This window comes from Lissotriton vulgaris, chromosome 7 (assembly GCF_964263255.1).
Source record: "Lissotriton vulgaris chromosome 7, aLisVul1.2, whole genome shotgun sequence".
Classification (NCBI taxonomy): domain Eukaryota; kingdom Metazoa; phylum Chordata; class Amphibia; order Caudata; family Salamandridae; genus Lissotriton; species Lissotriton vulgaris.
The window spans coordinates 781,460,615-781,485,895 of record NC_141695.1 but is presented as its reverse complement, the minus strand read 5'-3'; the positions used below and the strand labels follow the sequence as shown (position 1 = coordinate 781,485,895).

General features: G+C 41.5%; 1 protein-coding gene across 1 annotated transcript in view; it reads right to left on the bottom strand.

Annotated features, from left to right (window-relative positions):
- LOC147702407 (uncharacterized) overlaps positions 1-25,281 on the bottom strand; it is a 281,334-nt gene that overhangs the window by 84,791 nt on the left and 171,262 nt on the right. Inside the window, exon 4 of the mRNA XM_086928790.1 lies at positions 9,837-10,014. Within this exon, the coding sequence (XP_086784916.1) occupies positions 9,837-10,014 (178 nt within the window). The remainder of the gene's footprint in view (positions 1-9,836; positions 10,015-25,281) is intronic.

The following is a 25,281-nucleotide window of genomic DNA, read 5'->3' as shown; positions in this document are numbered from 1 at the left end:
AATGTTCTACTATCAAAATCTTTTATCAAAATGTTTGCATATGGGGGAAAAAGGGTAGAAGTATTAGGAAAGTTTAGAGGAGAGATTGATTTCAAAGGAGATTCTACATCCTCCATCATTTATGTTGTAAAAGATGGTACCAATTTATTGGGTTGGCATGAACAGGGTGAGCTTGGTATGATCCTTGATCCCAATCATCAAGACATGGTTTTATCAAGACGTGAGGCCAAGCAGTATTATGCCTCTTTGCCTGATTTAGAGTCAGTACATTCCCTAAGTGTTTCTGGTGGAAGTGAATGGGTGCATGAAATTCCAGAAGTTTTCTGCGACAAATTAGGCAAACTCAAAGGTTTCCAGCACCAGATTATTTTAAAAGAAGGAGTTAAAGCAGTTGCACACAAAGTTCGCAAGGTACCCCTAAGTATGCGAAGTGAGTTAAAGGCTGAACTGGAGAGATTGTGTCTCTTAGGTGTAATTGAACCTATAGAGGCATCAGAATGGTTATCTCCTGTAGTTTTGGCGCGCAAGGCTGATAAGTCTCTTAGGATGTGTGTGGACTTGCGCGACTTGAATGCCTGCATTTGGATAGATCGGCAACCACTACCTAATATTAATGAAATGTTATCTACATTGGAGGGTGCCAGCTATTTCACTACCCTAGACATTTTTTCGGCATATCACCAAGTTGTTTTAAGCAAGGATTCAAGACACCTTACGTCCTTTGTAACTCCGGAAGGTGCTTTCCGCTACTTGAGGATGCCGTTCGGTCTGGCGTCGGCTTCCGCAGTTTTTCAACGCCTTATGGGAAATCTGTTCAAAAACACTGCGGGAGTCGTCTTCTTTCAGGACGACATTCTCATTTACGGCAAGTCTGTGAGTGAACACGATAGCAGGGTAAGAACGGCTTTGGGAATTTTAAAAGATTTTGGGTTGACATTAAGAAAAGACAAATGCAGGTTTCTCAGGGATAGTGTAGATTATTTGGGTCATCACATCTCAGCCAAAGGGGTGGAACCCAAAATGAAATTGTTAGATGCCATTCAGAATGCACCAGAACCATCCAACAAGGATCAACTACGTTCCTTTTTAGGGCTGATCGAATATTACGCCAAATTTGTTAGAAATTTTTCTGACAGGACTGTGTCTCTAAGAAATTTATTGAAAAAGAATGTTAAATATGTTTGGTCGCAAGAATGTGCAAATGATTTTACCTTACTGAAAAATGCCATTGTACAAGCACGTCCCCTCAAACTTTTTAATATTAATGATCAGAATATTGTAATTACTGATGCCAGCAATGTGGGCCTGGGTGCAGTTCTTTCTCAGAAAAGAGTGGATGGTAAAGTGGAAGTAATTGCTTTTGCCTCCAGAACCTTACGCGGGGCAGAAGGCACGTATTCCACCAACGAGAAGGAGGCGTTAGCCTTGTGGTGGGGCGTGCAACATTTCAGGAATTTTCTCTGGGGTAATCACATAACACTCAAAACTGACCACAAGCCTCTAGTTGATCTTTTCACTACGAAAGGTGGTGGGAGGGCTTCTCCTCGCATTGCTAAATGGCAATACAGGCTTAGTGAGTTTGATTATCACCTGGAATATGTCCCTGGAATTAGAAACAATGTGGCTGATTGTCTATCCAGATTGCCTCTTCCCCATGATAAGTTAGAGCAGAGTGATGAAGATTTGGAGATGGTGTGTGCAGTGAGTTCTATATCGGAGGTTGGCATCGCGTTGTCAGAAAGTGAATGGAAGTCAGCGGTAACTGAGGATAAGAATTTATGTTGTGTAATGAATTACCTGGTCAATGGTTGGCCTAATGACAAGTCCCTTTCTTCAAATTTAATGCCTTTTAGGAGAGTGCGTGATGAATTGTCTTTAATTGATGGCATTTTACGTAGGGCTGGTTTACTGGTGGTTCCAGAAGCTCTTTGTGGAAAGGTTTTGGAGTTGGCTCACGTTGGGCATTTGGGCATTTGGGCATTCGTGCTATGAAAAGGAGGGTTCGTGAAGATTTTTGGTGGCCTGGAGTAGACAATGCGATTGAACATTGTGTGCGTGATTGTGGTGCTTGTGTCCTCAGTGATAAGTCTCAAGTTACTAGCCCTTCTCCTGTGACTCCAGTACATGTTAAAGAGCTGCCTTGGCACAAATTGGCGTTTGATGTTGCGGGTCCGTTTTACAATCTAGGAGTAACTCCAAAGTATGCATTAGTTTTAATTGACTACATGTCAAAATGGCCGGAGGTCAAATTTGTTGAGTGCATAAATTCTACAACTGTTATTGAATTCTTCAAAAATGTGTTTTTGCGGGAGGGTGTGCCAGAAGAATTGGTATCTGACAATGGCACTCAGTTGGTGTCGAGTGAGATGCAAAAATTTTTAAAATCTCTTGGGATCAAGCACATTCTCACCTCTTTATATCACCCTTCAAGCAATGGTTTAGTTGAAAGGTTGAACCGTGTGATCAAGGATCAGTTGCAGTTAGCCAACGTCAATGGTTTGAATTGGAAGAAGGTCATTGCTGACATGTTGTGGGCATTGAGAGTCACTCCCCATTCTAGCACAGGTGTCTCACCTTTTACTTTACTCAGAGGTAGAGTGGCTGGTTCAGAATTAAACAAAGATTGGATGGCGAGGAAAAACATTGACGGTATCAAATTCGCTGGAGTGGCTGATGTTAGGGCTAGTACCCAGGCCAAATATGCTCAAGGGAGTTGTAGATTATCTCCTGTGCGTTCGGGGGACTGGGTTAGGATCAAAAAACCAGTACTTTTGCGTAAAGGATTGGCTCGGTTTTCTCCTCCTGTCTTAGTCAAAGAAGTGAAGGATCATGTAGTTGTTCTGGAAAATGGTAAAATTTGGAACAAATCTCGTGTTTCCATTGTTCCTAAGCATAAAGTTGAGTTTGTGAAAAACAAATTTGGTTTGAAGTCTAACTCAGGTTTACTGCCTGCTAGTACTGTTCCTCCAATTCTGCCCGCTCATGACACCAATTCTGTTTCTAAAGACATGTTGACTAGACGATTTTCCACCAGATGTAAAAATGTTCCTGGAAAATTTCGTGATTTTGTGACTTATTAAATCAATTCCTTTATTTTTTCATTTTGGGGAAGGGGTGGGTTAATGTTTTGTGCTTTATGTTGTCATTGTTATTAATTGAGGGAAGGGGGATGTCTGGGGATGTACTGTTCTATATGCACTGTATCTTTAAGAGCACAGGTTTCTCCACGAGCACCATGACGCTCGTGGAGTCTCCTGTGTTCTCATGTCTGGAACTCCCGGACGGCAGTTGCTTTCATGACCATATAGTATCGTCATCCTTTCAATAGGCCTATATTATATTCAATGATTTACCCTCCCAAAGTGCCTCCAATTCCGCAAATCTACCCTGTGGGTCAGTCCATATACAGGTTGTGTAAGGGCTAAGTTTTTACTAATGAGATTGCCTGTGCCCCAGGACCCTGATGTAAACCCTGCATGGGCCACAAGCTTGTATCCCCATCTGTGGAGAGCTTACACAACTGTTACCAACCAAGTGGGTTTCTTGTAGGAGTATTAAATCTGGTGATTGTCTCTTGAGGTATTTCAGAACCACTCCCCTCTTTATTTTACTGCCCAGGCCATTTACATTCTATGTCAATATTGATAACCTCACATCTTTTGAGTTTACAATTCCGTGATAGTAGAAAAGACCAAAAAGTAGGGGAAGAGCTGTGCCACTATTGCTAGCATATAGGACCAACCTCTATTCGAGAAATGATACACGACAACAGAATTTGCGGAACCTCCACAGTTCCACCTCCCCAGATACATCAATGATAGCAGCAGTCTAGTCTTTCGGTGTGGCGGAGGCAAATTCACTGGAATGCTCTGTGTAAAAAACACAAATAACGATGAAAACCTCAACTACCCCTCCTCCCCCACTCCTCCCCCTTTTCTGGCTACCCTGCCAGTGGAATTCAAACTTTCCACTCCCCAACAAGGCAGAGTGCCTGTCACCCACCCTTCCCTGTGTGAGGTGCCTGGCTAACCACCTCCACCCCTCGCCTTACAAGCTTAATATGTTCATGGTATACTTAGAGGCAATTGATTCAAGTCCCATCCTCATGTTAAATTCTGGTCGGTTTGGAGATAGTGTCAATATTTACCCAAAGTCTTGTTGTACTTAGGTTGCTTAGTCTCGGAACTGAAAGGGAGCATATATGACTAAAGAAAATTTGCAAAAGTTGCGAGATCACGCAGCTCGAGTCAGTGTGCCCTGTCTGAGTCTTCCTCCGGAAGCCGCTTTCTGGGTGCAGAAGGGGCATGTTGACTATTGTTGGAGCTTCTGTTGTTGTGACCAGCTGATGGCCTCCCTATTTGTCGCCATCCGTCCGGCCACTCCCAAGCTTCCTCCGGGGATAGGAAAAACCAAGTCTTACCTTCAGATTCTATCCGAAGTTTAGCCGGGAACAGCATGGGGTGTTTGATGTCTTTATCTCGAAGTGCTTTCTTAACTGCTGTAAAGCTGCGTCTTTGTGCCTGGACTTTGAATGTGAATTCCAGGAAAAAGGTGATGTTTGCATTGTTGATTTTCAGTGAAGGTCCGGCTCGTGCAGTCTACAAGGTGATGCCCCTGTCCCGGAAATTGAAGACTCTTGCAATTATGGGGCGTTGCGGAGCCCCCGGCTTTGGACGTCCTCCGGGAACCCTGTGGGCCTGTTTGATGGAAAAATAGCTGGAGAGATGTTTAGGTTGGAGTTTATTGAGCACTCGGTCTTCCACAAAGAGGTATACAGCAGGTCCCTCCATACGTTCAGGGACTCCAAGGATACGGATGTCGTTGCGTCTTGCCCTCCCTTCATAGTCGTCCAGGAGCTCTTCCATCCATTTCTGTTGATCCTGGAGTTGAGTAACTTCCTGCTGCAGTGTAGAGGTGTCGGAAACGAGGGCCGTTGTTGTGGATTCAACATCCTTGACCCTGGAGTCCATTTTTGCAAGGTCCGTCCGCAGGAGGGTTACTTCAATATTTATTGAGTCAATTCGCGTCCCTAAAAATGTCTGTACTCCAGCTATTGCCTCCATGATGTCCTCAAGGGTAAGATTTTTAGCTGGTGGGCGAGGCTGTATGGTTTTGGGATCATCCTCAGGTGTCGCAGCGATGTCCTCACCTTGCCTGGTCCAGGCAAATTTTGCCCGTTGCTTTTGTGTTTGGGATTTTAGTCCTTTTTTGCTGGCCATCTTGAATGCGTAGGAGATAGAAGAGACGTAACTACACGAGGAAACACACCTGTAGTTGCAGCCGCCTATCCGGAGGAAAGTACTACCCTTCGTCAGCCTGTCAGTGTTTCAAGTGGGTCCGCAAAGTAAACAGGAAGTCAAATCGTCTCCAGCTCGCAGCAGAGTTGCTATTTGGCCAATATGTCTGTCTCTGACTACTCAGTGATGTCCAAGGTAGCTAATGCAGGGAGCAACAATTTAGCACACAACCATGCAGTCTCAATAGATGGGACTCCCACTTCCTCCACTTCTTGGACCCTCAGGAAATCAGGCCAGCCCTGGGGCTGTATTGTTTCTCCTACTGCGGTGGCACTTAGAGGCAGTCCATAGGAGGCCGGAAGACAGCGGGACTAGACCATCAAAAAATACCCCATAGCACAGCCGTGAATATAGATCAGGGAGGTGAGCTCCGCTGTAGTCTTTGGGGCTGCATGTCAAATTAGTTTAGCCAGCTCAGACTCCAGGTGGGTAATTCCGCTCAATCTCCACCTGGTTATACCGTCATGCACCTCTGACAGGGCTCAGGAGAATGACGTGGGCCCGGTGTCTGCTAGTGCCGCAGAGCGGTGCCCACGTTCCAATTGCGGATCTGGAATCAGATGGAGCCGCAGAGTCTCTGCTGGGTAGGCCCCTCAGCCGGGGCCTCAATTTGATGTTTTCCGCTCTGCCTTGCAGAGAGGGTGAGGGTGTTTCAGTTGCGTGTTCCCCCTTGTGGAGCTCCCAGCCAGCCCCTTCTCCCCTCTCCTTCCTGGTGATCTCCGAGGACTCTGTAATAGACCTAGCTGGTAAATTCCGTTTCTTTTGCGGAATTTGGGTAATTTCGCGTTCCGCGGAAAACGCGAAATTGCCCAAAATCCTGCGTTCTGTAACTTTGCGAAATTTTTTGCTTGTTCGCGTTCTCAATTGCGTGTTTGTGAGATATTTCCCCCCGAGCACGGAAGCAGCGATTGCAAACAGTAAAAAAGCATCGCGAACAAGCAATTCCGCGTGTTCGCAGAATTTCTGTGTGTTCGCTGATATTTTTTACCATTTCGCGGAGATTTGCGTAACGCGATTACGTGAATTCCGCCCACCCCTACTCTGTGGTGCGCTGGGTGCTCCGGCAGCCCCGCGGGCAGGCCCCAAAGCCGGGGCCTAGATTTAGTTGACCCTCAGCCTATGTTCAGCCTCTGCAGGCCACAGATGCACCCTACTCACGTTTTCTGCAGTGCTGTTGTTCGGCTGCTCCCACGCCGCTCACCAGCAGCCCCCAAGGGGAAGGGGTCCGGCTGCTTCTAGTAGCACGGATCACGAAAGTACAGGTATGTGCCGCAGGGTATAGTCGGACCTAGTGCAGTTTTTTCCAGCTGCCATCTTGACTCCCTCGTAGCGTCACAAGTCGGCTGCCTCTCCCAGGTCAAAACTCGGGTGGAACTCTTCTCCAGGCGACACCTTTGTGCTGGATAAGGTCTTGCAAAGATTCCCGCTGTGGTCGGGAAATCTACAGTTGGGTAGTCAGAGAAATGCTCGGCTAGTTTGGCGAGGGCTGCGGAGCCGCTCTAGAGAGCGACCATTCCCGTCGGCTGCTAGCCACGCCGAAAAGTAATTTAATTGTGTGAAATTTTATGTGCAGTGTGTTGAGTGTTTATTTTGAAATAGGGTGGGAAGTATTTAATATTATTGTCCCCGCTCAGGAAAATGTATGGCATAAAAATGTTACCCTCTGTTTTGTATGGAGCAGAGCTTTGGGGGTATAGTAATCTGGATCCCCTAAAGGTAGCCCAAAATAAATTCCTCAGGGAGGCGATTGGTTTACCAAAATCCACTCCACGTATCCCGCTCCTGTACGATTTAGGGTGTCAACCAGTGGAAGACCTAGCGCAGACCCCTAGCATTTTGGCGGCGTTTGTGGACCACACCAGAGCTTTTGCTTTATGCCAAAGCATGCCTAGAGGTAAGGGATTCCCTGGGCTCTGACAATATAGGATGGTTCAAAGGGGTAAGATCTACTCTCTGCGCCATGGGGCTTGGTGAACTATGGCATAACCCTGACTCTGCCACCTTCCCTCCCAAAAAAGAGCTGAGAAATCTTTACTAGGAATGGGTTGTTGGTAAAAGACATTCGGAATTGACAGGAAGTTCCCTTACAATGACATTCGTTCTTCTGAAGGATGTCTCTTCCCTTGAAAAGTACTGGGATGTCATCACCAAGCCCCTGGATCGCTAACTATTCCATCAACTGAGAGTTGGCTCGCTACCAATGAGGTGCCTAATTACATCATGCGGTAAGGGAGGGCCAGAGCACTGCCCACTGTGTATCAGGCAGGGTGAAAGTGTGTGTCATTTTCTCTTTGTGTGCCCCCTGTATGTTGCCCCTAGACAAAAGTGGCTACGGCCATTATGTAGAAGTTTGGGGACTCGTTCAGCATCTACAGCCTGTAGAATTTTAAAATCTGATCTATCGCCCCTGATAGTAATAGGGGTTGCTAAATACCTTGGTTGGGCTTGGATACTACGCTCAAGGTTGATTAATTCGCATCAAAGTTCCAGTTAAATAATCGAAAAGGTCCAAGTTGACAGTGATATCCTGTAATAACTGTTTTTACTATGTTTAACTTTTTAAATTTGTAAATGAAGTCGTGTATAGTGATTTAATTCTGTCTTAGTTATGTTTTTAACTTTATATTAATTTTTTTTTTAATAACTATGCTTGCGCTTTAGAAAATGAGATATAATGTTGGATGTGTAGCATGTCTTTTAAAATGAACAATCGAATAAAGACTTCTTTTGACTTTAATATTATTAAAGTAATTATTATTTTTGATATATATTTGTAGTTTTTGTCTTTTCTTAATTCATTAATAAATCATTATGTAATTACAATATTTATTTTGTTTATAAGTATGTTATTTTTAACATCTACCTTGTCCAACGCCTTTCCTACTGTTGCACTCTCTGGAGTGGAAATAGTAATTTTTACCCCTACACTATCCAACGCTTTCTCTACTGTTGCACTCACTGGAGTGGGAATAGTAATTTTTACCCCTATGCTATCCAGCGCTTACCCTACTGTTACACTCTCTGGAGTGGGAATAGTAATTCTTACCCCTACGCTATCCAATGCTTTCTCTACTGTTGGACTCACTGGAGTGGGAATAGTAATTTTTACCCCCACGCTATCCAGCCCTTTCCCTACTGTTGCACTTTCTCGCATGGAAATAGTAATTTTTTACCCCTACGCTATCCAACGCTTTCCCTACTGTTGGACTCATTGGAGTGGGAATAGTCATTTTTACCCCTATGCTATCCAGCTCTTTCCCTACTGTTGCACTCTCTGGAGTAGGAATAGTCATTTTTACTCCTACGCTATCCAATGCTTTCCCTATTGTTGCACTCACTGGAGTGGGAATAGTAATATTTACCCCTACGCTATCCAGAGCTTTCCCTAATGTTACACTATGTGGAGTAAGTATATATAATAATTTATATGTATATGTTTAATTTATTTTAACATTTAATGTATTAGTTATTTTTTAAAATATCTTTTAATATTTTTAACTATGTTTCTTTTAATTATGTGTAATATTTACTTAATTTTACATTATTATTAAAACATTTAAAATAAACATATTTTTGACAATATATTTTTTAAATATTTTTGTACTTACCTTTATGTATATTGGACTTCGATATTTTTTACTTCTATATTTCTGTGTCGATATTTTTGTAGGTCGATTTTCTGTCCGTCAATATTCTGTCACACATTCCGAAGATCACAGCTGAGCCTCTTTAGTGACAAATTTGTAATACCCACTGTGGGCACACAACAAGTGTGTGTGGTTTGGTCAAGCAACCAGAGCCAGGGATCTTGGGCCGCTCCAGCACTAAGGGCCATATTATCAAGAAAGGGCAACTGCTGATAAAGCGGTGATAATGAGCTTGACAATAGACCTATGGGAATTCACAAGGGCCTATTATCAAGCCCATTATCGCCACTTTATCGGCAGTTTCCTGCTGATAAAAACAGAGATAATGTATCGCCCTTTCTTGATAATATGGCCCTAAGTTTTACAGTACAGAGTGAGACTATGGATTATTACATTTCAGTATTGAGAATGCTCCGGACTCATAACTTTGATGAACTACGGATTGGAGTAGTAATGAACCAGTTGACATTCCACTAGTGCTTTAAGTGGAAATATAGAAGTATGAGTGCTCACTATTTATAGTATCTGCTTGCTTCTGAGAAGTACCAGTATTCTCCCATTACATGTAGTGCAACAGCACTGAGGTACACTTGAAAGAAGTGCAGGTATTCAGTACAGGACAGTACCTGCCCATTTAAAGCACTGCATACTACACTAATAAAAAGAAGGTTCAAATAGTGATTACAGGTGATAGGTGGTCCTACACAACTCATGCAATCACCAGGGAAAAGGCTACAGAGCAGGCATTGGTTTGGCTACACAATCTGTGTTACCTCCTCATCATGTTGCATGGTGCTCTAGCTCTACAAATACCAATCGGTAGATACAGACATGCGTCAAGGGATAGAGTGAGACAGAGGTATAAAACAGATAGAGACAGCATCTTAGTTACCTGAATACATAGTCATGTTCGTCTATTTCTTTTCCTTTCTTCGATCCGTTCAGAATACCACCATTGCCTACTACTGCACAGCGGATACAGGGCGACCCGGCTTTGGGCTTCCAGTTCCAATCACTGAACATGTAGCCATTGGCCGAGGTATTGAGCAGAGACAGTGTTTGCTTCAAATCTGAAAACAAGAAGACAGAAGGGGTAGGTTCATGGAAGTGAACTGATAGAGCCTGCTACCATTAATCCTGCTCCAATATGAATATAATAGTCCATATTTTTCTTTCACCTGATCAGGATCGCTTCTGTGCTTCTCCTGTTCATACTGAGAAACTTGGAGACAAGATGGCACCTGCCATTTAAACAACACTAGTAGTTCCCAGTACAAAGTGATTAGCAGATGATCGGACTGGGACATCCAGCCTTTAAAGTCAGAATCTAACACATTCAAAGAATGCCCTACAATCCTGTTTTAACCCACCAGGAACCCTGTTCCCCTTCATCTGACTATAATCAAAAATGGATTCTAGTGCTCTGCCTTGAACTTTAAAGGATGCACTGAATTTTCACTGCTCTTATCCATCCTGGGCAGGAGAAAGGAGAAAGGTTGGGTGTTTTGAGTGAGAGAGTGCACAGGTGTGTTTATGTGTCTGTCTGTGTTTGTGTTGAAAAGTGGGTTATTAGTAGTGGTAAATATGCATCTACCACTAGCAATAAGACAACTAACACAGTCTGGGGCTCATGCAAGGTCTCACTAAATTATTTCCATGCTCAAACCTCGGTAGCTTGACTGCGAGCAGGCAGGCTTAACTTAGGAGACAGAAATGTAAAGTATTTAAAAACACTAATTCAGTAAATAATGAAGACACAACACAAAATATGAATCCCACACAAAATCCAATGTAGGGAATTGGAGATATGAATTTGTAAAGATTTAGCACTTTATAGAACTTAGAAACCTATAGCGCCACTCTGGGACATTTGGTCGCAATTGACCAGGACAACGTCAAAGTTTCATGCCGACTGTGATGGAGCCCTGCTCAGATACCCCTTGCTGTAGGCCCAGGTCAAGATTTTACCTTCTGACTTGGAAACATTTCTAGAGGTTTTACTGCTGTGATGCTCCTCACCAGTCCAGATTCGGTGAGGGTTCGTTGGCTTGCTTTTCAGGGAGCTCCTGGTCAAATTCAGGAAGTTGGACCTCCAAAGCTTTTCAGTGGGATAAACCAGTAGGGCAGGCCAGCTCGCGGTTGTAGCTGGCCGGCTTGGCTCTCATGGTTGAGCCAGTCCCCTTATGGAGATTTTTTCCAAATGTGCTCAAAACTTCTCCAAACATCTGGAACTTCTGACTGAAGTTGCTCTTGGGGGTCCAAAGTGTCCAAGCACAATCCAAGGGTCTGGAATATCCAAGATGGTCCTTGGAAGGTTAGGACCACAATTCTCACAACGCACCTGGACAAAACCCTTACAAATCCACCGGACGCACACAAGGCAGGGTATTCGTGGTGGTGATGGTCAAAGTGATCCTAATTCCTGGGCTGGAACCGACGACTGGAGGTTGTTCGGTACCAGTTCCAGAACGATGGCGGACGGACTTGTGTCCATCCGGCATCGTAATCAGCCCCTTAGTTTACACTAATGCAAATGAGTGTTTTCACTTGCTGTTTTCAACATAGCACTGGCCCAGGACCTGCCCAGGGGACTCTCAGAGTCAGAAAACTCGCAACCATGGGTCTCAAATGGGGAAAAAAAAGTGAGGGGACATTTCAATAAGGTCCTGATTTCCAACAGTGTCTGTGTGTGTGTATATATAAGAGGTGTCTAAAGAAGGAGTAATATCCAAAATGCATTATACCTACGCTGCCCAGTTGCCATTAAACAGCCTCACCTGAAATTCCCTGTTTGTAGCTCCTTCCTTTCACGTCGCTGGAGGGCGGATGCTGATATATATATATATATATATATATATATATATATATATATATATATATATATATATATATATATATATATATATATATATTTATATTCACACAAAAACAGCTCACTTGCCCGGACCCATGGCGCTTCTGATTCCGGTGCGGATTTCCTCGGCAGAGCCTCGCCGAATTATATCAACCACAAAATCCTCCCAGGAGGAAATAATGAAAAACGCACTCGCAGGGTTTGCGTGTTCCCCCAAAGTTTTTTTCTTTAATCCATCAAAAAGAAGCAAATAGCACCCAGATCACAAAAACCGATGCGTTTCGTTATCACCTGATAACTTGCTCACGGTTACAACAAACAATTTTGAAACCAACCTATAAAAGTGTTTGCAATGCACCATGTGACTCGTGGTGTCATTCATACATCAAATGCCCTCGAGTGTTCTGGTATCTGTAGGCAAAGGCAAAGTATGTGTACTTTGGTATCTCGGTTATGTCTTAAAATTAAATGGTGTCATTTATTATTCATTTCTCTGTTTCCTTGATCTTTAAGAAAGCATTTTACTACTTAAACATTGGTAATTAGGAGCATGTTACTTACTAAAGATGTTAATACAGGATATTTTTACATTGGATCCAATGTTTCGTCCTATATTCGAGCTACGCGCGTTGATTGATCATCTGCAGTTCTGCAGTTAGAAACCAATCAAAGCTTTTCCGCGTATTCTTTAGTTTGAGTTTGGGGTTTCATCAAGGCAATTTACCCATGGCTACACTAAGCCCTTTAAATGAGGTTAAGCCCTCCAGTGGGCACCAATTATCCCCCTCTTTTGTATGTTACTTTTTGTTTCTACCCTTGTGCTGCAGACTTTTCATGCAAATGGCAGTACTACCCATACAGCACCCTATATCAAGTGGGGTATACCACCTATGTTTAGTGATACCATTTGGTGTTTTTTTATATTTATATATATAATTATATCTTTATTTGTCTGTCGATATATATTGGCTACCTCTTTTAGCCCTCCAGTGGGCAAGTTATGTTAACCTTCATATCCCCTCATATGTCAAGTATTAATTGTTAAGTCCGAATATGTTTTTAACAGTATCCGATCCTTAAAGTCCCTTATGTGCTGCTGTGTGTTCCTTATCTTTCCAACATGTCACTAGTGCCCAAAAATTAATATGTGTCTATAAGGAAACCAGAGTAAAAAAACAAATTAACAAATCTACTTTTACACACATAACAGTTGCCCATTCTTTCTTTAAAACCAGGATGAGAACCCATCCCCTAAAGATGCACATAAAGTTCCTTACTTTGATTGAGACCCCAAGGGGTAAAAGTTCTGAAGTTCAAAATGTGTTGAGATTCCCTTTGTCTCAATGTCCTCTCTCGGTCCCCACCCCTCTCACTGATGGGTACCATTTCCAATGCGTAGAAACATAAGGATTTCCAGTCTCCTCTGTGGTTTGCCTTCATATGTTTTGCAACAGCGTTGCTTCTATCTCTGTTGATAGTCGCACTTACGTGTTCTAGAATTCTTTTCTTCAGTTCACATTTAGTGCTTCCGATGTATTTTAATGCACATGGACATTCAATCACATATACAACATATTGACTCTTGCAAGTTCTCTTATTTGCCAAGTTTTGTTATTGGACATCGTCGCCATTGTTGTATTTTTAGCGATTTGGCAAACCTTGCATGATTGACATTTTATAAATCCCTTTGTCTTAAGCAATTGTGTTCCTTTCTTATTTCCCAAAGTTTGATGGTGGCTATGTACCAGTTTGTCTCTAAGGTTCTGAGCCCGGCGGAATGTGACATTAGGATGTTTGCCCATTATTTTTCCCACCCTCGGGTCTAGTTGTAAGAGCTTCCAATTTTTCCTTAGTATTTTCACAACTTGTTTGGATTCTCTGGTATAGTCCATGATGAGTCTAACTGGATCCCCAGTTTTGTGTTCCTCATTGTGTTTTTTATATTTGGCTTTCAGGGTATCTTCTCTTTTTTTCTCATTTGCTCTTTGCCACCCTCGTTTGATTACACCACTTTGGTAACCACGTTTTTTAAATCTGCCAGCTGTTTTTTGACTGTGTTCTTTCCATTCTTTTTCTTCTGAGCAAATGCGTCGTAAACGGAGAAATTCCCTGTACGGGATGTTTTCAATTACAGATGTTTTATGGAAACTATTTGCGTGTAGTGTAGCATTTGTTGAGGTCTTTTTTCTATGTAGGGTGGTTTCTATTTTGTTGGCAATATAGATTTCAGTATCCAGAAAGATAGCTCTTTCACTGCTGATGGAATATGTGAATTTGATATTAGCTTCTGTTGAATTAAAAATTTTAAAATATTCCTCAAATTCTTCAGCTGTACCGTCCCACACTATCAGAAGGTCATCAATATATCTTGACCATTTGATGATTTTATTTACAAATCTGTCATTATTGGGGTGCCATGCAGTTTGTTGTTCCCACCACTCAATGGTGAGACACGCATATCCTGGGCAGAAAGAAAAACCCATCGCACATCCTTTGATCTGTTGGTAGATTTCTTCTCCAAAGTCTGTGTGATGCACATCTCTATCATGTCCATCAACATTTGGTTATGTTGTTTGAGTTGTATATCCCATTCTTTGAGAAAGGAGCTACATGCCAATAATCCAATATGATTGTCAATATTAGTATATAGTGAGATCACATCCATTCTGATGAGATGATATGAAGGTTACCATGGAAGATCTTGCAGGTGTCTTCAACCAATACTGTGCGCTGTTGTAGCTCTGTTATCTCCTGTGTGACTCCCTTTAGTATAGAGGCTATGTCAGAGCTACAACAGCGCACAGTATTGGTTGAAGAAAGAACGCAAAAGGTTGATGCCACTGTGGAGCGACATGACTCAGTACTAATCCAGCTACAGGGGAAAGTGGATGATTTGGAAAATCGTTTAAGAAGATCAAATCTTAAACTGTTTGGTATTCCGGAAGGGGCAGAGGGGTCCGACCCTAGGGCCTTCTTGGTGAAACTGTTGCCCCGAACATTTCCTGAACTCTCTGATTGGGATTGGGACTCCCAAATCCAACGAGCACATGGGCTTCCACTTGGTCAAAAACGCCTCAACAGTAAATTTCCGCGCCCGTTTTTGATCTACTTTGGCAACTTTCTGCTACGACAAGCGGTGTGGCAAAAAGCTAAACCCAATACTCCAATAACTATTGATAATTTTACCATCTTTGTGCGCTCAGACTTAAGTAAAGCTACGATGGATAAGAGATGGGAAATGCGCAAATTAATTGACCCAATCAATAAACTGGGTGGCTCAGCATACTTGCAGGAACCAGCTCGACTCAAAGTTACCTTGAAAGGACATACAAACTTCTTTTATGAAGTACAGGAAGCGCAGGCATTCTTAACTAGTGTTAAGCGTTAATTTGAGTAATTAATCACAAAGTGGAAATGAAAGGAGGTAGCATATAACAAAACAAAAAAAAAAAAAAAGAGGGGAGTTTGATCCAATACTACTAGCAGATGTAAATTCACTAAGGATGGAGGGGGGGGGGGCGATCCTAGGTCTACACCGCAAGTGCTGCCTTATCAACGGCAGAAGTAGGTAAGGGGGGGGAGGGGGAGGGTAGGTCTTCGCAGTTTGGGGGGGTTGTATGTAGGGTGGACGGGTGGAGGGAGGGCTGGGGAGAAAGGGGGGGAAAAAAATAATTTTCAACCTGGTAGAAAGACTTAAGAAGAGATTTAAGTTTGTAAAATACTTTCTTTTATATGTGAGAGAATGTCAAACTATGCTGTTAATAGGCACTATTGTTTATTCTTATTACTTTAAAGATTCAAAGTATTAGATGTTTAGCATGGAACGTCTCAGGTCTAAACAACAAGCGCAAAAGGCATTTAGTCGCTGAAGAACTACATTTATATAACCCCCAGCTAGTATTTTTGTCAGAAACCCATGTTATAGATAGTGACAAGAAGCTATTGAACCAATTGGACTTCGAGTTGATAACTTATTCAGCTGCTGCCTCACATATCAGAGGGGTGGCCATATTAAAAGATAAAAGATTTAAGGTAGAGATAATCAAGACGCAATCTGACAAACGCGGGCGGTGGGCAATCACCCAATTATGTCATAACAATATGAAGCTTGTGGTTTGTGTTGTATATGGACCAAACAGAGAAGATCCAAGAATATATGAAGAATTAAATATAGCTTTATTAGGCTGGGAAGGAGAAATTATAATAATGGGCGATTTTAACTGTATCATGAATTGTCAGACGGACACAACACGCCCTGGCAACCGTATCCGAAAGCCCAGAACCAGAACATCTATCTTAAACCTGTGCAAACTACATAATGTTAGAGACGTTTGGAGCTCATTATATTCTAATGCCCCACGATATACATACTACTCTGCCCCTCACAAGCTATGCTCACGTATAGATTTGGCTTTAATTTCAGACTCTTTGATGAGCTCTATCACAACAATGATCATATACCCACGCATCACATCTGACCATAACCCCATTATGGTGGAATTAACTACCTTTCAAAAACGCAATCCTCCTAGAGCCTTTACGTTTCCAAGGAATTTAATATCGAATACGACTTTCACTTCACAACTGAAACAACATATTATAGAATTTTTGATTGTTAATAGAAATACTGCTTCTTGTCTAACAGTCTGGGACACATGCAAAGCTAGTATTAGAGGGTTCGTACAGACGTATGTCCTAAAACAAAATCAAGAAAGACGCAAACATAACTTAACCCTAACATCGGATATTGCTGTAGAAGAGGCGAAACTAGTGGAGGCTCTAAGAGGAAATCTTCCAACTTTGGCTATTAATACTAATCTTAGCCGGTTAAAATGTAAGACCAAAGAAACTTTGATAAAAAAAAGAAGTGCACAGATTCATAAATATAAATTTGCACAATATGAAGGGGGTGACAAAATTGGCAACATTTTAGCATTTAAGGTAGCAGAGGACAGAGCAGAATCCACTATTTCACAAATTATAGGAGTTGACAATAAGAGATACAATCAGACAGACAATATAATACAGCAGTTTGCTAAATACTACGAAATTTTATATACTCCGGAAAGCACTCCCAATGGCGATACAATTGATAACTACTTAAAAGAGAATTTAACGAATAAAATAACAACCTGTGAAGCAGAAAATTTGGCTTCAGAAATAACCAGAGAAGAACTAAGAGAAGCTATAAAATCATTACCATCAGGTAAAGCTGCTGGGGAAGACACAATCCCTTTGGAATTGTATAAATCATGTATGGAAGAGCTAATACCCCTCTTCTTAGAAGTAATCAACCATATAAGTAGAACAGGGTCCGCGCCCCGCTCTTGGAATAAGGCGAAAATTATTTTCTTTCACAAAAAAGGTAAACCCAAAGAGGAGATGGGCTCATACAGGCCTATATCCTTAATCAACGCCGATGCTAAGATATTCGCAAAATGTTTAGCAAGAAGACTAGCACCGCTCTTGCCTAAAATAGTAAGCACACAACAACACGGATTTGTGATGGGGAGGGACACATCAGCTCACGTAAACACGGCAATAACAGCTTTTGACATAGCAGAAGTAGAGTCCACTCCCTTAGCAATGATAATGCTCGACGCTGAAAAAGCATTTGATCGGGTGGGGTGGGATTATTTATGGCAAACAAGGGGATATATGGGCTTTGGCGGAAACTTTTTAAATGGGATCCAGGCACTTTATGATAATCCATCCGCATATATTAGTTATTGCGGCCTCACGTCAAATTATTTCACAATCCGGAGAGGCACACGTCAAGGGTGCCCCTTATCTCCTTTATTATTTGCTTTATCATTAGAACCGTTTTTAAAGGCATTGGATAATCAACCAGAAATAATACCCTTCAAAACCAATAGGCAGAGCTTAAAAATAACCGCATACGCGGATGACATAGCCATTTATTCTACTGAGATTATCGATTCTCTGAAAACAATAAATCTAGAAGCATCCAAATTCGGCAATGTATCTGGTTATAAATTAAACACTCACAAAACGCAAATAATTGCTAATTTTGCTCCCCCCCAAATAATGCCTGAAATTTGTAAGACTGCGACATATTTAGGAGTACAAATCACCTCAAATATCAAAGAGATAAACAAGATCAATTATAATAAACTAATGAAAATCACCACCTCGAATCTAAAAAAGTGGGACCGACTTCCACTGAACCTAATCGGCAGAATAAATTTAATAAAAATGAAAATCATACCCAAATATTTATATCTATTCAGATCAATTCCTTTGGCACAAAATAGGCTTTTTTTCAAACAATTAGACAGCGTTTTCTGTAACTTTATGTGGGGTTATAAGAGAGCTAGGAGATCGCTAAAGATGTTAAAAAATCAAATAGGATCAGGCGGTCTCAATTTTCCTGATTTAAAACTTTACTTTTGGGCCTCATTTATAAGGCATATTAGATCCTTATTAGATTCAGAGAATCTGCTTTTCTACCACCATTTACTTTTAAAAGAAGATTCCAAACAGTTTCTACTTCGTATCACAGACCCGAATTTTTACAAAAGGGTTACATTTAAGACTGCACGGGATCTAGTAAAGATATGGAAAGATATACGAACCCACTGTAAAAGCAACATATATCATACCCAACTAACCTTATGGGACAATCCTGGACTACCCAGCATATTTAGTGACGGGGAATCCCGAAGATGGCAATCGAAAGGAATCGAGGTACTAGGGGACTTATATACCTCTCAAGGCATAATGGATTTTCGCACCCTAAAACAAATATATGGATTACCCGACACACATGAGTTTAAATATAGGCAAATATACGATTTTCTAGTACGGAAGAACAGAATTAAAGTTTTATCGAGCGGGGGTATCTGGGATATCTTAAACTCAAAAAAGGAGAAATCAATAATCAGTTTGGCATATAAGTTATTGATAGATTTAAGATCGAATGATAACGAAATAATAGCTAATAAATGGAATGTAAAACTGGGAACCAATATAACAGGAAAACAAATAACCAACTCGTACACTAACATCCATCATAATGTAAGATCCTCTAGTCTACGTCTACAGCAATACAGAACCATATATATGCTATACTATACACCAGAAAAGATCTCTAAATGGGCCTTAAATATTAATCTGGGAGAAAAAAACAAGTGTCCAAAATGTGACGAATACGCAGCAGATCTAATACATATGCTGTTCACTTGCCCGAAACTTGAGAAGTTCTGGGAAGAAGTGGGAAACATCTTAGCTATAAAAAATGTCATCAGCACACCAATAACAGCCCCTATGGTATTATTAGGTATACACACCACAGATCAATCACAACCCGTATTATTACCCATACTATTATCTATTCTATTATCCTGTGCTAAATTAACTCTAGCTAGAGCTTGGGTCAGCCCTAACTCACCTAACGCTTTGGAATTGTGGTATTTGGTTAATGAAATCAGCACCATGGAATGTACGTTGGCAGAACTTAGAGGTGTCAAATCGCTGCAGAAATATGAGAAAATTTGGGGAAAACTAGAATTGAATTGATTTGACATTAAGTCTTGATTTATGTACAGTAATGATATGTGATAAAATGAGAGCAGATCATGTATGTATATGATGAACTTGTTTAATTTGAAATAATATTTGAATGTTTTTGTAACTTTATACCAGGTGAAAATGATAATAAAAATATTTTTTAAAAAAAGGAAGATCTTGCAGGTGTCTTAGGAGATCTGTAGTGTCTTTTAAGTATGAACTTAAATTGAGAACAAAAGGCCTTAAAAAGAAATCTATATAGTTAGCAACGGGCTCCAATAGTGATCCCTAAGCCGAAACTATGGGCCGGCCTGGTGGTTTCCGCGGGTTTTTGTGTACTTTAGGCAGGAAATACACTGTTGCTGTGATTGGGTGGTCTGTAGTCAGGAATTTCCCCCAAAAACAGTTCCAAAACCAACAAACTCCTCCTCGGGTCCCCTCGTACTGCCACAGCCCTTTAGTCCAGGAAAGCAAATAAGTGGGGGAAGCCATGTAGCTACATAATGCCCTGTTGGAGGTAAGTACCTCACTCCGCTCGAGACATCCCAGGCGTCTTGGCGGACACCGGACCTTTCAATACCTTGAACCCCCAAACCGCTGTGAAGCAGCGCTGTGCCAGTGTCATCCGAGTCACTTGTGCAGCAGGGCCATCTGTGCTATGCCCCTGGCTGGCGTAGAAAATATGAAAAGCAACTCCCTCCACAACGAAGAAAGCAGAGGCCAGAGGGGAATCCTTTGGAGATAATTTATTGCTACAGAGCAGCAAACAGTGGCGGCGAATGCATTTCGGCGTTTAGTGTGCCTTCCTCAGCGCCCTGCACTGAATGGAGTCCAACATCACATTCCACTAGTCCTGCTTCTCTTTCCCCATTGCTGAGAACATATATATATTACAAACGAGAAGAACCACACTTGGAGGCCCACAAGCAGCGTACATGTTACTTTATTCCACCAGGCAGCACAGAAAACAACTTCATAGGCAAAGAAGATTCAGCCAAACTTTCCCTATGTGTTTCTGGCGTGTTGTTCGCCCTTAATCACGGGAATGGCATCATGGAGACAGCGGCACTTCAGGTGAGTTAGATCACTGTATGAAAGTCCCGCCTACAAGGCGTGTCTTCGTAGTGCAGCATGGTACTTGTACTCTCAGTCTAATATTCTCCTTTAGTAGGTTGTGCCACAATTTCTCCTACCACAGTTTAAAATTAAGGGTGGGCTTAGTTCGCGAAGTAGAGCTACGCGAAGTGCACTTCGCACTACGCAAACTTCACGTAGTACTACGCGAGCTGCGTAGTAGCATGTTCGCACTGTGCAAGATGTGTTCTCAATGATTGCACAGTGCGGACAAGCATCCGGCACTGTGCAATCATTGAAAACGGCATATTGCACAGTGCGAGCTGTAGTTTTCTGCTGCTCGAGTAGATTATTACTCGAACTGACGCTTTCTCAACGCGAACTGGTAGTTTCTCATTGAGAGCGGTCGCGAGCATGAGCAACCACTCACAATGAGAAACCTTACCTCCCCGCGTTGAGAATCTCGCAGGGATGTCATTTTGCTTGCTTGCAGCCGCGAATATGACGTTCAGGACCGCGAACAAGCAAAAAATGAGCGCTGCACTACGCTACTCTGCAGTACGCGTGTTCGCACTGTGCTACGTGCAGCTCGCGTAGTGCGAAGTTGCGCAAACTTCGCAAACTCCGCGAGCGTAGCGTAGTGCTTCGCCCAGGGTTATTTAAAATACCCAGTGGGTTTCTCTGTTCCATTTACATTGCTGCCATGCTTTTATTCTCACCCGGTGGAATTGTACGATGTTCCCAAAGGGTCGGTAAAGTGCAGGCGCTTGACCTGCTCGTCCACAGGTGGGGCACTCTGCGACCCAGGTTGGGGCCGCTACATAATCTTCTCTGCCCATGAAGTTGTTTTCTGTGCTTCCTTGTGTAATAAAGTAACATGTACGCTGCTAGAATCGAATTCCATGATCTTGTAGTAAGTGTAAGTGAAAATAAACTAGTTACTTCATTGTTTAGAAAAAAGACAGCAGGGAACAGTCTGCTCCATGCACGCAGCTGCCACCCAGACAGTCTTGTGAAAAGTATCCCTGTAGGAGAGCTTTTACGAGCTAAGCGTAATTGTAGCACTGAGGAAGACTTCACTAAGGAAAGCAAAATTATGTGCCAGAGATTTAGAGACAGAGGCTACATGAACAAATGTATTGAAGAAGCTCTGTCCAAAGTCAGAATAAGGGAGAGGCCGACCTTCCACTAGAAAAAGATGCGAATGAGATCAGAGAAGAAAAGGAAACTGTAGGATTCATAACCAATTATAACAGACAATCTTGGAATGCTAGAGAGGCTTTGAAAAGATTTTGGGAACCCTGAAAACGGATAATGATCTTTCAGGCTACCTAGAAGTACATCCTCAAGTTACATATTGTAAAGCGAAATCCCTCAAGGATTCACTCTGTAGAGCAGTCATCCAACCAGCGAAAAAGATAAGTAGCATCCAATGTTTCTTCACCTGAAGGCAGTGTAAAGACTGCAAGCACAGCTCTAACGTTAAGGAAGTCCAACTTTCCCCCCATTGCAAACCATTTAAGATCTTACAGCACTACTCATGTCACACCGAATATGTAGTGTATGCCCTTAGGTGTCCCTTTGACAAGTACTACATTGGGAGCACCATACATAAGGCGAAGAAGAGAGTCCTGGAACACCTCAGGGCAATTAAAAACAATGACAGACAATACCCTATCGCCAGATATTTTGCCACCCACCTCAAAAGCAACAATACACTGTTATCGTTTTGTGTGCTTGATAATGTCCTGACCAGACTTAGAGGGGGTGACAGAGTGCAGGAATTGCGTAGGTTGGAATAAAAAATGATCATCAAATATGATACACTGCAACCGGGGTGGGGGGGCATAAATGTGATGAAGGACTTTCCACACAATTAGGCTGACCAGACCAACCCTTTACTGATGATTAACTAGAACAAAGTTGCCTTAGCAAATAGGTCTTCTTATATTCTTACTGCCTACTTTTACATTGTTCATTTTTAAAAAAAAATACCTGTAGTGTCTTTGTAAATAGTGCTCTTAAATGTTTATGGGATACCTCACCTATGTTTAATCTTTTTATTTTACAGAACCACAGGCAATGTTTTGGAGGAGAGTTGAATGCAAGACTTTGGAAATCTGCACTTTCAGGTGAATGAATCATGAATTAAAAATTACCTGCAATTACGTATGACTTTACCCACTTGGGTTTGACTGCGGTTCCTTTGCTGAATTAATGATATCACATGCAAGACAGTGAACCTTCGATGTAGATCATATCCACATTGATTTTGAAAGTACCCACTTGGGTTAAAGAGCGTTTGCATATTTGCTTTTTTTGCCACCGTAGTTGAAATAATACTGTGCCCACTTGGGCAACAAGAGTTAATCCCGTTGTCTGCAGTTGACTGTTTAGTATGGCTTCCACTCACTTGAGTCTTATTCTATGGTGGCGTGTAGATTTTGTGTAGCGCACTAGAATGCAAACACTCCAATGCGGACTGTGGTGGAGTGCAATCAATATGTAAGCGGAATGCTTGCAGTGAGGCCCATTGTTCTTACTGTAATACGCCCACAGAGGCTTGAATGTGGTGGTCGTGCATTGTGCATGTTCCGTCTGTGGAACATTAAAGTTTTCACTCCTAAGGCACAGCCGCATTTGAATTTACCGAAAGTCTAACACAGAGCCAAAATAATGGCTTTATTATTTAATTTGTGTGCACCTTTTGAATAATCAATACTTGATTTATTGAAAGAACGAGTTGAAATTAAGTCTGTCTTTCTAGCTCCTCGCACCCTGTGATGCCGTGCTGTCTGTTTTCACTGTTTATTAGAGGTGTGGCATTTGAATTGTATTCACACTGTTGTTTGCAAAACACTCGTACTCATGATAAAGGAGTTGTACTCCAAAACGTGTCGAGTGATTTGGCCAGAACTGAATTGAAATAAGCACACTTGAATAAGGAGAAGTGGCTGTGACTTCGTTTTTTCATGGATTGTTTTCAACAAACAATTGTTTTGAATATATATATATATATATCGGTCGAAACGCGTCATGCTGCCAGTTATGGAGAAATAAAGCACTTCATCACTTTACTTTAAATCACGCTCGAGTGATCTGTACCTGTTGCCTGTGAACTGCTTCACTGCAGGATATATATATATATATATATATATATATATATATATATATATATATATATATATATATATATATATATATATATATATATATATATATATATATATATATATATATATATATATATATGTATATATATATATATGGAAGAAAGGGTTACCCCATGGTGGGAATGCACTTACGGGTAGGAATTAATGCCACCGCAAGGGCGCGAGCCGCGAACAAAGTCCTTTTCCTGCCAGACGCGTTTCGGGCCAACGCCCTCTTCACTGGCAGACCATGTGACATGACGGCAAGCGGCAAACTGAAGAGGGCGTTGGCCCGAAACGCGTCTGGCAGGAAAAGGACTTTGTTCGCGGCTCGCGCCTTGCGGTGGCATTAATTCCTACCCGTAAGTGCATTCCCACCATGGGGCAACCCTTTCTTCTATATATATATATATATATATATATATATATACAAAAAATACTCCGTTAATTAAAAAACAGACATACTCGGACACCTCTAGTTGCTGATGTGCAAGATAATTTATTAGCAGGAAACAACACGCTTCACCTTAGGGCTTGATCACGTTTCGGCCCCCTAATGGTTTAAATTCAAGGGAGGAATTGGTAGTACACTTCATTTAATGAACATATTTATTAGGTGAAGTTGTCTGTGGTTTGCTTTCTGATTTTATTGTTTTTAATTTTTAGGTTAATTTTGGCAACAGTCTAATCATGGCAATTAACTGAATATACAGCGTTGATTGGGAAGGCCGAAATCATGGACTAAGGCCCACTTGGGCAGAATTTGGTAGCTTGTCCAATGGATATGTTATATGGGCCTGATTCACAGAATGAACTTGAGACACACTCCTAAACTTACTACTGTTTTGGTATTCACAGATTGCACTTACTACTTTTGGTATTCACAGAATGAACTTACCCATTTCGGTATTCACAGAAGTTAGGACTACTAACTTTAGGACTCCTAAATGCTTTCTGTGAATACCGAAAGTCTTAAAATTAGGATTTTTCTCAATTTAGTAGTAGTAAAGTTAAGACTCCTGACTTTAGAACTCCTAAATGCCTTCTGTAAATACCGAAAGTCCTAAAATTACGATTTATCTCAATTTAGTAGTAGTAAAGTTAGGACTACTAACTTTAGGTCGCCTAAATGCCTTCTGTGAATACCAAAAGTCTTAAAATTTGGATTTTTCTCAATTTAGCAGTAGTAAAGTTAGGAGTCCTAACTTTACTACAACTAAATTAAGAAAAATCCTAATTTTAGGACTTTCTGTATTCACAGAAGGCATTTAGGAGTCCTAAAGTTAGTAGTCCTACCTTTACTACTACTAAATTGAGAAAAATCTACTAAATTGAGAAAAATCGTAATTTTAGGACTTTCGGTATTCACAGAAGGCATTTAGGAGTTCTAAAGTTAGGAGTCCTAACGTCTGTGAATACCGAAATGAGTAAGTTCATTCTGTGAATACCAAAAGTAGTAAGTGCAATCTGTGAATACCAAAACAGTAGTAAGTTTAGGATTGAGTCTTAAGTTCATTCATATATATGACCTTTTGGGCAATAAATAATTGAGGCTCCAAAACTGGGTCTGTGTCCAGTGTTGCTGGCGGCAGTGCGTGAATGACAACGCGGTGGCTGAGTCGACAGGATTTTTGTGATATATATATATATAGATATAGATATATATATATAGATATATATATATATATCTATATATATATATATATATATGCATATATATATTCACT